The sequence below is a fragment of the Polyergus mexicanus genome, unplaced genomic scaffold, assembly GCF_030449975.1.
Source record: "Polyergus mexicanus isolate NDT 795.1 unplaced genomic scaffold, iyPolMexi1.0 SCAF_27, whole genome shotgun sequence".
NCBI classification, from domain to species: Eukaryota; Metazoa; Arthropoda; class Insecta; order Hymenoptera; family Formicidae; genus Polyergus; species Polyergus mexicanus.
In genome coordinates, this window is record NW_027223347.1 from 275100 (window position 1) to 288177 (window position 13078).

The 13078-nt window shown below is 43.0% G+C and overlaps 1 protein-coding gene across 2 annotated transcripts in view; it reads left to right on the forward strand.

Annotated features, from left to right (window-relative positions):
* The first annotated feature begins 1422 nt into the window (after positions 1-1422).
* Positions 1423-13078, forward strand: part of LOC138943573 (fibroblast growth factor 18) — a 111677-nt gene continuing 100021 nt past the window's right edge. The window contains exon 1 of one of the 2 annotated variants that reach the window (XM_070314506.1): positions 1423-1944. In XM_070314506.1, coding sequence (XP_070170607.1) covers positions 1931-1944 — 14 coding nt within the window. In that variant the 5' untranslated portion in view covers positions 1423-1930. The remainder of the gene's footprint in view (positions 1945-13078) is intronic. The other variant, XM_070314504.1, reaches the window with a different exon arrangement.

The following is a 13078-nucleotide window of genomic DNA, read 5'->3' on the forward strand; positions in this document are numbered from 1 at the left end:
CATATACTTATATGAGAGACATAGATATTAAAATTACATTCTCTCAACGTTTCTCTCTGTTTCTTTCATTCTACGAGATTGATTTTATCGCGCGTACATTCTATTCTTACTATTTCAAATTCGAGCGAGAAGCTTTTCGTTGCCCAAGTGTTGGATCATCCAACCAAGTTGTAAAACTACAAGACGACACCGAAGGCGCGTCCCGCGGCGACGCACGCGTCAGATACGTAACGCGATAATGTAACGCGATAATACGAGTTTCGGAGTAATTGTTTACGCGTGCCAAGTGAGTTATTTGGCACGTGGCCCACCGGGGGGTAACGGTGACGGCACCCACGTGCTCGGCCGACTGCCCGCGGGATTTTTGCCCCCTCTCTTGCTTCCCACCATACTTCTTCGATGGTTTTTCCTTCTTCGTTCCGCGCTCTTGCGCGAATTTGCGTGCGGGCGATGCACAGGCAACGAAAAAACTTCTCCAAAGTGACGCGAAGGGTGGCTTTTTGCCGCATCCCTTTGGCTTTATGGCTCTATCGCGCGGAAATATTATTACTCTTACCGAGAGTGAAGGGATAGAAAAGCAGGCCCGATCATTTCTATAGAATATTTATCTTATAGCGATGTAATTTATAAACTCGACAGTTTTAATATTATTATTAATATTTATATTACAATGAAAGACAGTGGAAAAAATGTTCAGTATCAGACAATCTTATTGCCGTGCGAAAGCATACACGGTTTACTTTTTTTTTTTTTTTAACTCAATCGTAAACATTATGAAAGTTAACTTTCAGTGAATACTTATGAGATATCAATTAGAACGAAACTAGCGATAATCGTTTAAATGAAAACTGCTTTCTATTTTTGCGCAACGATCGCATTAAGGATAGAACGAGTCGAAATGTCTTTTTGCTCAAACTCGTTATCGCGCATGATGCAAGATCGTAACAAAGTCGCGATCGTAGAATGTCGTTGTCGGAATTTCATCTCACCCTTCGGCGTCGAACGCGATCGAATCGAAGTCATTCCGAAATATCGAGAAAAGGAAGAAGAACAGACGAGGAAAGAGAAAAGGAGATATTGTCGGTGGATGCCTTGTTCGTATGGAAAAGTCGAAATCGTCCTTCGGATGGCGGCGGTCTCGACGACGACGACGACGACGACGACGACGATGATGTCGGTGGCGACGGCGGCGACGCTGATGGCAGTAGTGGTGGCAGTGTCGCAAGTGGGGGCATGAAATAAGGGTAGTTTGCGGGGGCGGAGGCGGTGGTTCGTCAGTTTCCGGGTTGTTCCGGAGTGAGTGAGGGCGTCGTGGAGCGCCACGGGGGTCGGGCGGGCAGGAGCCGCGGGCCACGACACGACGAGGCGTCGCGACGTCAGTAGAGCGCCGCGCTATCGACCACCGCCACGAGACACCGTCGTCGTCGTCATCATCTTCGTTTTCGTCATCATTGTCGTCATCGTCATTGTCGTCTTCCAACATCGTCCTCCGATACTTTCCGATAGTTTCTTCGCGAGTCGCGGCAGTTTATTTTATCGGCAATACGCGGCGCGAAAGGAAGCGATTGCGCGCAAACGGTATCCCCCGAACGGAGATATAGACGAAGAGGAAGAAGAGACAAAGGGAAAAGTTATATCGGCATGAAACCCGAGACGATCGCGAAATCGTGAGGTATCGCGGGAATCGGTGAGATCGGTTCAGTTTTTGGTGAGGATCGCAAGACCGGACGCCACGAGGATCATACGACGGCACGGCGCGCGCACGCGTGTAATCCGCACGCGTGACCGTCGCGAGATAACCGCGTCAGGATCGTGCAAAAAAAACGTTACGTGCGTGCGTGCATACGTATTCGAAGCTTCGTCGTCCGAGTACTACGAGCCATCCCGTGTAAGACCCAATGACTGTCCATCCAGGGACCACGGGACACACATGTTCGTTATAAGGTCAGTGTACGAGCCGCGCTGTCTGCCTTGCTGCCACCCCTCTCGTAACGCCCTTTTCTCTTCTTTTTTTTTTTCTCTACGAAGGAAGATCGCGAAAGAATCGCGAGGGAATGAGCCACGAATCGTTTTTCGTTTCATGGGGGTATTTTTGCGGATAATTTGCGTCATTATGGGTAAACTTATACAATTGGGAGCACGGCGCGAAATTTCGTTCGCGTCTCCAAATTCCAGTTTGATAACTTCGCCAAAAGATTACGTAGAGATGATATTCTCTGAGAAGTCTCTCATGGCCGAGGAAAAATAATGCCGGAAATTCGCGCGTTCTCCTTGGCGCGAATTTATGGTGGCTTCTATACAAATGCAGACAATTCATTCCGGCTGACCTTTAGAATTTCCGAATAAGTGCGTTAAGGCAAACGGATATGTCGATAAACGGACGCTTCTCGACCGCCCCCGCGATCGCTTGGAATTTTTGCAACTCGCGAGGAGGAAGTCGCGAAAGCGACATCGCGCGCGCAGATTTATCGTCTCCGGTTTCCTAAAATCGCGACGTCTCTCTTCGCGCGTTCCATTTCGAGTCGGCGACTGCAGTGGGGACGAAGGAGAAGAGGGCGAGAATTTCTTCGTCGTTAGACGCAACCACTTGGGTCCAAGGCTAGATTAAAGGGATAGATCCGTTTCGTTCTTCGCGAACAGCTTTACTCTCGGATATTTCGCGTATCTTCCTTCCATATACAATATTTTGGCGATCTCTTTATTTTCCGCGCAACTAGCTGCTCGAATTGTTAACGAATCGGGCGAAATGCACGGCATTTACGGCGCGGAGATATATTGCTCGACCTTCTATTTAGCCCAAGCTTCGTAGAGAGATTATACGGATGCATTAATGCAATTGGACGTACTGTTGGAGCGCCGATAATACGAAAAATAAATGCATCATTTATCGAAGAGTAGACATATCGAAGGGACTAATATTGTAAATGACACGAGATACACTTGTATATTTAATTTCTCTGGTATTTTTCAATCGTTTACGTATGTGAAATAATGCGATATTGCTGATACGGTGATTCTGGAATAAAGAAAATTTTACTTTTTAAATACCGTTGATATTCCACTTCATAAAATTGATTATATACTTTGGTTCGATGATATAAATACAAATTTTGAAAAAATGAAGATAACATTACGTAATCTTTAATATATTCTTAAATTTATAATATATTACTCTCTACGCTACATCCTACACCTATATTACATGCATATGTAATATAAACCATCAAATTTATTACATATTACACAGTCTAAAATTATCTAAAATCGATACCTTTAAAATTATTACCTAATATAGCGTAGTATAATAATTGCGTATTTTTAGTGACCGCAAATTATAAATCTTATTATCATACGTTCGAATAACTCGTGTGATCTTTTTTTCTACTAATTTTGTATATCTTTATGAAAAATTATGAGATGAGAGATATATAGTGTACAATTGTCAATTTATCGCTAATGAAGGAATTTCTGGTTCCAACTTAATTAATTAAATTATATTCTTACGGTTGATTTACATTATGGAAGATTTTGAAAAACTAGGTATAGTTTCCGGTTATCCGGTCTACCGTTCAGGATGAATTTTGTCCAGGATCACCGGAAGGATCCGGAACCCTCGCGATCCGCATTCGTACTCGCAGCGATGGTCCTTAACGCCTCGCGGGGTCTTGTCAAAAGCGAAACCCTCGGCGATATTTCCGCGTCAACTACGTCCTCGCTTGCCCCTTCCTACAGTGTCCCCCGACAGTACAAAGATCCGTGAACTGAACTCGACATTGCTAGGGGACGCTTTCCGAAGGAACTCGCGATTAACCCGTCATCTCGCCCCATTGCGCCCCATCGATCTGCTTCCGTTTGTCGACCCGCGGGCGATTCTCGCGTTCGATACTGGTGGAAACAAACATCCGTCCGTACCCCGTACGGGCTGTCCGCGATTTCTTCCGGTCGTGTATCTTCCTGAGAAAATGGCTCCGGATCGATCGGGTTTATCGCGAATTTCTTTAGAAACTGAATTATAATTCAACGTTTCGTTTTTCGAAGATCTTTTTCAATGTTGACTCACTTGCATCCCGTACGTAAAATGTAGAGTTAATTGCGAGAATTTTAACGGCATTACAAATTGTTTATTATAAAGACAATTAGAAATTTCGATACATCGTAGCGAGACTTCAAAATCTTGTCTCGCAAATTATTATATAAAATTGCATTTTATTAAAGAATCGTTCATACTTTGATATAAATGTCTAAGCGTATTGATGATCTTTAATTGTTTGTGCGAATGAAACGAATGTAAACGTGACAATTTCGAGAAAAGAAAAATTAAAAATTGCCATAATTGTATGGATTATTTTGTAAGAAATTAGTATAACGAAAATAATAGATTTTTCATTTTCCTTTTCGCGAATTAAGAATTCGTTGATTATTCTCGTCTTATTCCGGTGATAATGAAATTTGATCAAAAAATATACTCTTACTCCGATTGAAAGCTGAAGCTAAATTAAACGGATACCGAACCTGCGAAACTTGAAAGGGTGCCAGTGCTTACGGGCAAGTCTCTGGGTTAGCGAACTGGGATATATGTATACCTTGGCCCTCGCGTATATTACAGAGTCGAACTAGTTTAGCGAGTCGGATGCGGCCGAAAGCGCGCGAGGGAGGTGAACGTCTTTCATCGAGTTGAATTTTAAATCCACGTATCCCACGGCAGGAGAATTGGCGCCGTTCCAATCGCGATTCGAACGGCTTACCTGCTCATACTTCTTCGTCCGTTCTTTTTTCTCGGGTTGTCATTTCGTCGTGACTAAGCGGATCGTGAAGCTTCGCTGATTGAATTAGAAAAGCATGCGTGATATGATTTTATTGCAAATTCTATTCCGCGTGTTACTCAGCTTTTGTTAACGTTTGTAAGAAAAATTATTGTAGCTCTGAAAATTGAACAACTATCGAAGGGAGGATGCAGAAAATGAAGATGATCTCCCGCGATGGAACAATTTAAAAGATTGATATTTTATTTCTGTCGTCAACTAGGGGTTTCCAAATTCACGTTGCGAATTACGAGTCGTTTTATATTTTCTATAGCGACGGCGAGAGTCTTACAATGCGATGGGGTTCTCGAAAGGCCGGGCCGGTCCGGCGCTCAAGTGCCGGGAGCCTTGACTCAGTCACCCTGAAGTTTCGAGTGTCACCGACACTCCGTGCCTCCGCATACGATTCACCGCTTATCTGCGTCGCGAACGGCCGGCGTTGGCCCTCGTGCGTTACGGGATACGCCATATTCTCGCGCGTACCAAGACGGAGAGACAGGTTGTATTGTCGCGGCTATTGTCGCCACGATGGTGTAGAAGCTTGCGGGCCTCCTTACTTACTCCACCTACGGCCGTAAATACCCGATACGGCCGCGTATAAAGGCCGCTTGCCGAAATGTTGGCCGTTGTTGCGGCACCCCGGCTGACAAGGTGCATTTCTTTTTACGGAGATTGACGTTTACGGGACGTCGTGGCGTACGTTATTTATTCGCGGAGTGCCAGAGTAAGCGCATATATGTGTGGCTCCTCCAAAGCGGTGCATTTGACCCTAGTTTAGCGAGGTTTACGCTTGCGCCGAGAATAATTTGCATAATTTGCCGACCGATGCGACTCGCGGAACGATCGCGGATGAATTTACGCATTTCCTTACGATCCGCGTGCCCGCGACTATTAATGACGCGAAATGCTTTCGCGTTGGCTCGCGCATTCGGTCCTCGATTAAAGATCTCGAACAAACGGCATCGCAAACGGCGTTGCGTGCAATTTACTTCGGCGTAAATAAGCACACGCCGTTCCGGACCGTAAAAACTTGGTACCTTGTTTTCCGCGGATATTTTATCGTCAATAATATAACGAAATAGTAATAGAGAGAAAACGGCGAGAGAACCTATAGCTCCTACGCGATTCCCCGCCGCATGCGAATCCCCCTTATTGATTTTTACAACATGCGGTCTCGTCGTAAAAATCGACAAGGAATGTAAAATAATGCGACGTTCGCGCCTCGCGTGCGAACGCGAGATGCCTGACGTTGCAGCTCGCGTCACTGACGATGGTCAATTCACCGAATTTAAATTTAATCTCGCCGATCAGAATTACAATCCACGATGCAAATATGGTAAGCGCACCTCCGTGAATCCTTGCAATCGATTTCGGTGCAACTAATATTTTCGTAGGTGAAAAAAAATGAGTGTAAAAAAATAAACTGCAGAAATATAGATTATTCATCTGATATATTTTTTATTTAAAAAATGCATATGTCGAAATATTAATTGAATATATGTATTGTATATAACAAGCATTGTGCGACAAAATAATGCTCTCGCTCACCTTCCTCGTCACGACGATACAACATTTCACATTGTCATAATTTTCTATCGATAGATTTGATTGTTGATTAATAATTTGTTATCAATATCTAAAAGATTGTTTGCCATATATTGTAATAAATTAACAATGCGCAGTGTCTGTATGAATCGCAATAAGGTTTTTTTATATTGATTTTACACATCATGCTCTCAGAAAGTATTTCTGATAACGAGACAAAAAATATTCTTCACATATTTAATCGTATCGCAACCTTACGCGATATAAAACAAAAACAATTTTAAAATTAAATCAATAATTCCTTTTCTTCTCTCTCGAATTAAATAAGATTGTCTTACCATCTTGAGACAAGAGTAACATGTACAAATCTAAGCTTGTATATTCTTGCATTTGGAATAACTTGATGTTAGATCGCTAGAAATTTCCATCTTCATCCTTGTGAGAAAATTAACGGGATAGCACCAAGAGCATTTTATTCTAGATTTAAGAATTTTCCATTTAAGATTAAAATATTCCTTTTTCAATAATAAATATGATTGTCGCTATATCGATCCTATTTTACGATAGATTGAAGAGTAATAGCGTTAGATCCGGAAATCTTTTCCGTGGGTGCAGATATTGTAGCTTATCGATAGCGGGGATCGATAAATACTGTATATCGCGCGAGTTTACTCCAGTTGGAAAATTCTCCTATATATCACGGCCGCGAATGCGGTGTTCTACTGTTACGTCGAGAGCGAGAGAAACTTTGCGAAAAATTCGCACCGAAATTGACAAACGTTATTGTAGTGGCGCGCGTATAATTCGTAGATCGCGTTGAACAGGCCGTGTCCGAATTGCATAACTGCCATTACCATTTTCGTTCGGAAACTTAGGACGTCTCGCGATTTATATATCGACGACACGCTCGCGCGCCGGTACCTGTTTACGTTGGCGTCGTGGGTAGCTTGTTGTAAATCAGATTCCGACGACGCGTTGGTCCACCAGCATTATTCGGCTGCATCGATTCGAGGTATACCCTGGTGGAGGAGAGCCGCGGGTGCCGTTATACGAGAGACGCATTCGCACTTCCTCGGATAGACATTCTACTCCGTAACTCTCTCTCTCTCCCCCCAATAAAGTCGGTTTATTGTCGCTCATCGAGACGGCTATCATCTTCCGATTGTTGATCCGTGTTCATCGGAGCTCGTAAAACGATCCTCGTCGCGATTCTCATCCTCCTTTCTCGTCTGGATACTTGTCTTATCGTTAAGTTGCGCGTTAAAAGTCCGATAATAACCGCCTTTCTCCGATGTGGACCAGCATCATACTTAATACGGAGCGCGTAAAAGGGAACAGGAAGAGCGGCACGCGCCATTTTACAGAACTCTTGAACAATACGAATAAAGAATTACAAAGAAATACGCTTTTAAACCTAGAAAAAAGGATGTGTATGAATTTAATTTTTTAAATAATGTACGTATGACCATTCATTCAAAGCTGAATGTTATCAATTTCTGTGAGTTATAGATTACACATCGTATACTTACTTTCTATTTTTAATTCTTAATTTATTATTTTAATTTTATCTTCGAGTTTGAAAATTTTATACGAAAGTCTCTATTACTAAAGTCATAAAATTAATTTAATACAAACAAATTAATAGTTATCCGTTACGCGTCGAAAATTATTTATTAATTAATTTCTTTTTCCTAATAAGTGATGTTGTATGAACTTGCGCCACCAGGCAATCCTTGCTAATGGCCGTCGAGCGGTAAACGCGACGCGGAGTGAAAAAAATGCTTAAAGCCGCCTCGAGGCGCATCCTTTTAGTAGCAGCGTAAAATATTCTATCTCCCTTCGTAGATATAAATGCCAATGCGTGATAAAACTCGAAGGACTGATGCTCGCGTATACGACTACCTCTTCGAGATACTAACTTTTCGGCTAATAATGACAGTTATTTTGAGAGCGCAACTTTATTCCGAGTATATAATAGAGGCAAAGGAATCAACTTTTATCGAGATGCATTTTCTAAAAGCGATAGCTACTTTGTTCTTCCAGCCTAGACAATTTTCAACGAGCCGCGTTGTAGGTAGAAGGAAACTTTTCGGGAGGGTGGCGTTTTCAGATTACAGACAGTTTTACGCGACTCGGCAGGTAGAGAGCGGCTCGAAAAAACGTAGTCTTAAGGGGACTAGAATATAGAGAGGGATTCACCAGCGGCGGCGATATAACGTTAGAAAGTTCGCCTCGGTCGGTGTTTGCTCTAACGCCTTGGCGACTGGTCTGCGGTTATCCAAACGGACGGAAACCCGCTCGCAAGAGCACCTGTGGAGCCTGTGACTCCGCTGCTGCTTTTGTTCTTCCATCCGTTCTCTCCTTCTCGCTTCTTCCTGTGCGCGTTGCCGGTGGCCTCCACCGTTCTACCTACCTACCTATCTACCTACCTACCTACCTACCTACCTACCTACCTACCTGTTGTGTTACTTACGCCTCGGCGGCCGATCACACTTGCCGGGACGCGGGCGGGGGTCGTTTTTAAAGGGATTAGCACAATTTTCGACCGCGACGCCGGACGCTCCGAAGCCTCTGAATGACTCGTGGCCGTGTGAAAATTACAATACGCGTCGTGGTCCTTTCGTCGTCGCCCTTGCGGAGGCGAAAAAATTACAGGTCTGCCTCTTTTACGTTTTTCCCCGCACCTCTCATTTCATATCCTGGAAATTTTCGAGCAGTATTTCTCATCGACTCGTTCTTTACGGAAATCTTTCTAAAGTATACTAGTTTGAATACGTTTAGAGTCAATATTCGATCGGTGATTTATTAAATTTTGAGGGCTTATTAAATTTGAGAAAATTTCGTAGAAAATGAAGATCTCATGAAATTTTCGACGCTTGTTAAATGACAGAGAATTTCCTATATAAATATATGTAAAAAGAGACGCGACATTGATTTATATTGTATTTAACATGTATATATTACTATATTATATATTTAAATATTGCTTATATTTTCTGTGCGTTAACGAAATACATAAATAGCTGGTTGGTTCATAAATAGTGCCGCTTAAAGATATCTACTTCGTGTTTATTTTACGAAAAAAAAAAACAGCTAAAGAATTTATACAATATTCTACAAATTTATGTCTCTTGAATTATCGTACGTGAACGGTTTTGTCTTTTTTATCGGAGCTGTTCGGACAAGTTCGGAGCTGACATAAATACAATATATCACACGTTTGAAATTAAAACAACCGCAATTCTTAAACGAATGGAAGGCAAGGCGCGACAAGACAAGCGCTATACATTATTCTATGTGTCAGCTTATGTTTTTTTTTTTTTAATCCTCGATATTCTTAGATAATCAGATCCAAATTTATACGCACACGATATTTTATTAGATCACGTATATTCGGATCTAATTAAGATCTCTATGAAACGAGATTTAAAACATTGTTATATTGTACAATGTGGGAAAAGCTGAGCTTATTAAATAAAAAAGTACATGTCAAGCTGTAAAATATGAAGCTCATTCTGTAATACGAGAGCTTTTTATGCTTTCCAAACTATTTTCATCTTAGAGCTAGCTTTTCCGCATTCCCTCACGTTCGCCTTGCAATTGTTGATTGTTGAAAATATATAAAAGGTACTATAAAATGAGCGTACTAAAAATACGTTCCGTGTTGTAAAAAAAAAACATCTCTCGATTCGGAACAACGGTGCTCGTTACGCGGTACTCTCGTCGTCGTTCACGGCGGGAGCTTCGTTCCCTTCGCCGTTGGAAGCCTCCGATATTCCGGATACGAGAAACTTGGTCAAGATCCTTGCCCAAAGTAGGTCGAGTTGAGAGCGGGAATCGGACGACCCGCGCTAATTGAGCGATATATATATATATATACATATATGCCCACGGGATTTCGAACGACGACCGCTGAATTCACCGCTGAAATACCGATACGAGATGTCACATTGAGACTTTTGATTTTGACCTCTCAAAATTGCCCGTGCAAGAGACGCAGTGATAAATTTGTCCCTCGAGAAAACAACTGGCAGCAACTTGGCTACGAGAAATGACGTTTTATCTCTCTTTCTCTTCCCTCGCCAAGTCTCACTCTCTCGTCCATCGCCATCCGCATGCCGCTGCATTCTCATCTCTCATCCCTCGTGCTCTTTTCGAATTCCCGTTTGCTACGGATCCGAAGACTTGGTACGCACGTGTATTTTATAGCCAGCTCTTTCGGTCGTTCTTTGCCGGTAGTGCCTGTACCGCTATTACCGAGGACGCGCGACGGAGATATTTTTGTAGGATAGATTCTTTTTGAAAATACTTGAAACTTGGAGGATTTATCGTCTGTGCCCGAGTCGAACTCGATAAAGCCCTGGGTATCCATGGCGTCGCATCCGACTGACTTAGGAAGCGGCGCGCGCTTAAAAGATAGTAGAGGGAGCGCAATCGATGCGGGCGCAAGAATCGTGGAAAAAGTCATGCGAAGGAAGTGCGGGTTGAGGCAAAAAGGGAAAGGGATCGCGGCGGAAGAATGGCGCGTTTTCGGGGGACGAAAATAGAGAGAGAGAGAGAGAGAGAGAGAGAGCGAGAGCGAAGAGGAATAAAAGCTAGGGAGAGTAACGGCGGAGAACTTAATCACATAAAATCCTTAAAGTTCGCCTCGATACGACGCGATGCACTTTGATCGCGAAATTTATGTCCGGGGTGCAACGTACCCGCCATTAAATCCCGTGCTCGTCGGTGCGTGCCGCGGAAAAATTCATCGCGGAGACTCGCGGGCGGATTCGCTTCTTCCACCATTGATCGGCGCGGATAGCTCGAGAGAAGGAGAGAAGTGTTTTCCTCCCTTTCTCTCCCCTTCGTCGTAAGAAAATATTATTCTTCGAAGAAAAAGTCGGCCGGTTTGTGTCGTGGCCGGATTTCAAATTCCCCGCGGTGTCTTTCAGCCTCCGAAAATCTCGCTGCCGAGAGAAGGTTCACTAAACTCGCCGTCTCGGTGTGACTTTTACTCACAATTGAAACTTTTCATTCGCAGTTAAATGTGATCCGACGAATCGCGGATATTACTATTGGATATAATAAATTTATCTAATATTTAAAATTTAATATGTGTAAAATTTTTTATCGATATTTCATTCAACTAAATGTTTTGAAAACTTAAAAGCGCGAGGACGATCTTTCATCCTTAACGGAGCTTGCAATATGATTGCGATAAAGTAATACGATACGATTGGTATAAAGTTGTTGGTTAAAGAAGCCTTTTAAGAGGAAAGTGGCATTTCGAAAACGGAGCGTCTCGTCGATGCGTGTCGGAGAATCGGATTGCTTTCTTATAAGAAGCACCTTGACGCCTAGATACAGATAAATCGCGCGGAAAGAGAAGTTAGCCCGAGGATCTTTATGGTCCGCTGCTAAAGTCAGCAAAGACAATGAAAACATCTCGGTAAATCAGGAGAGACGACCGGTAAGCAGATTAGTAGAGCTTACAAGGCATTACTATGGGAGTGAGACGGAAGGAAGGAGACAAGCCGCAGTCTCCTTTCGTCTCTCTTTCCTCTCTTACTCTTTTCTCGCGTTTCGCTATTTCCCACCCATTCTATTCCCACTCTCCGTGTCTTCAGCGGCACTGTACAGATTGCCTCTCGTTCTCTCTTGGGAACCGTTCGCGCCAAGTTAACCACCCGTGAAGCGGCACAATATATCTCGGAGATAATTCGCTTGTTAGGGTCGTGCGCCTTTACATTAATCCATCTGCTCGCGGCTTGTCTCGCGTAACTGCCTCTTTGCGCACGGAAACAACAGGTCCTTTTGGCGGCACCGTGCTTCGAAACGAATAACCGCCGTCTCAATTTACCGCGTTTAATATGTATTATGTTTATATCTATTTTCGACTTTTCAACAAACAAAGAATTCTTTTCTCATCGTACAGTATTTTTCTTCCGCGATTTCACTTTAACGAACGCAAACATTGTTTCTAATATACGCTGTGTATATATAAGACACTGTTTCAACGGACAGAGATGAGTAAACTTTTTTTCAAGCAACCCAATGCCGTTGTAATGTTTCAAACTCAATTGCGCCGATTGTTCGGTATAATGGAATTTAACTTAACTGTAGAATATATTTTTAGATTGAAACATTTTTTATAAACTGTAGCGATTTATGATATAAAAAAAAAAAAAAAAAAAAGAGATTGATACGCCATGAAACAAAAGGATTGAAATCTTATTTCGCTCGACTTTCGGATTCGTGTCGACACGATGGAGAGCCATGCGACGATATAAAGTTATCATCGTTCATACGATTGTAACGCGTGCTTGTTGCACCTTGTGACTAAAGCTACGTCATCGGGACAAAGATCCTTCCAGGCAATAGGTAAAACTGAGAACGGCGGTGTGCGAGGGCACTTGTCGTCGTGTCGATGCCCGCGATACCACCGGTTACCTGTCACTCGGCCTCGATTGATCGATTCTCGCTTCTTCGCTCGAGAACCTCAACCTCCTCCGCGTCCCTCTTTCTTCTCGTCTTCGAGCCTCTTGTTCCCTTTATCATCGTTTCGCTTACACGCGTACGCTTCTCGCATCCTACGTAGTCTCACTAATTTCATATACGAACGGCGGAGACTGACTAAAGATGTACTTGATGAATCGATACGCCCGAAACTGAACCAACGGGATCGCGGTTCATTTTAACAGCTTGTAACGAGCTATATTCACGGGCTCCTTCGATCTTACGTTTGAACG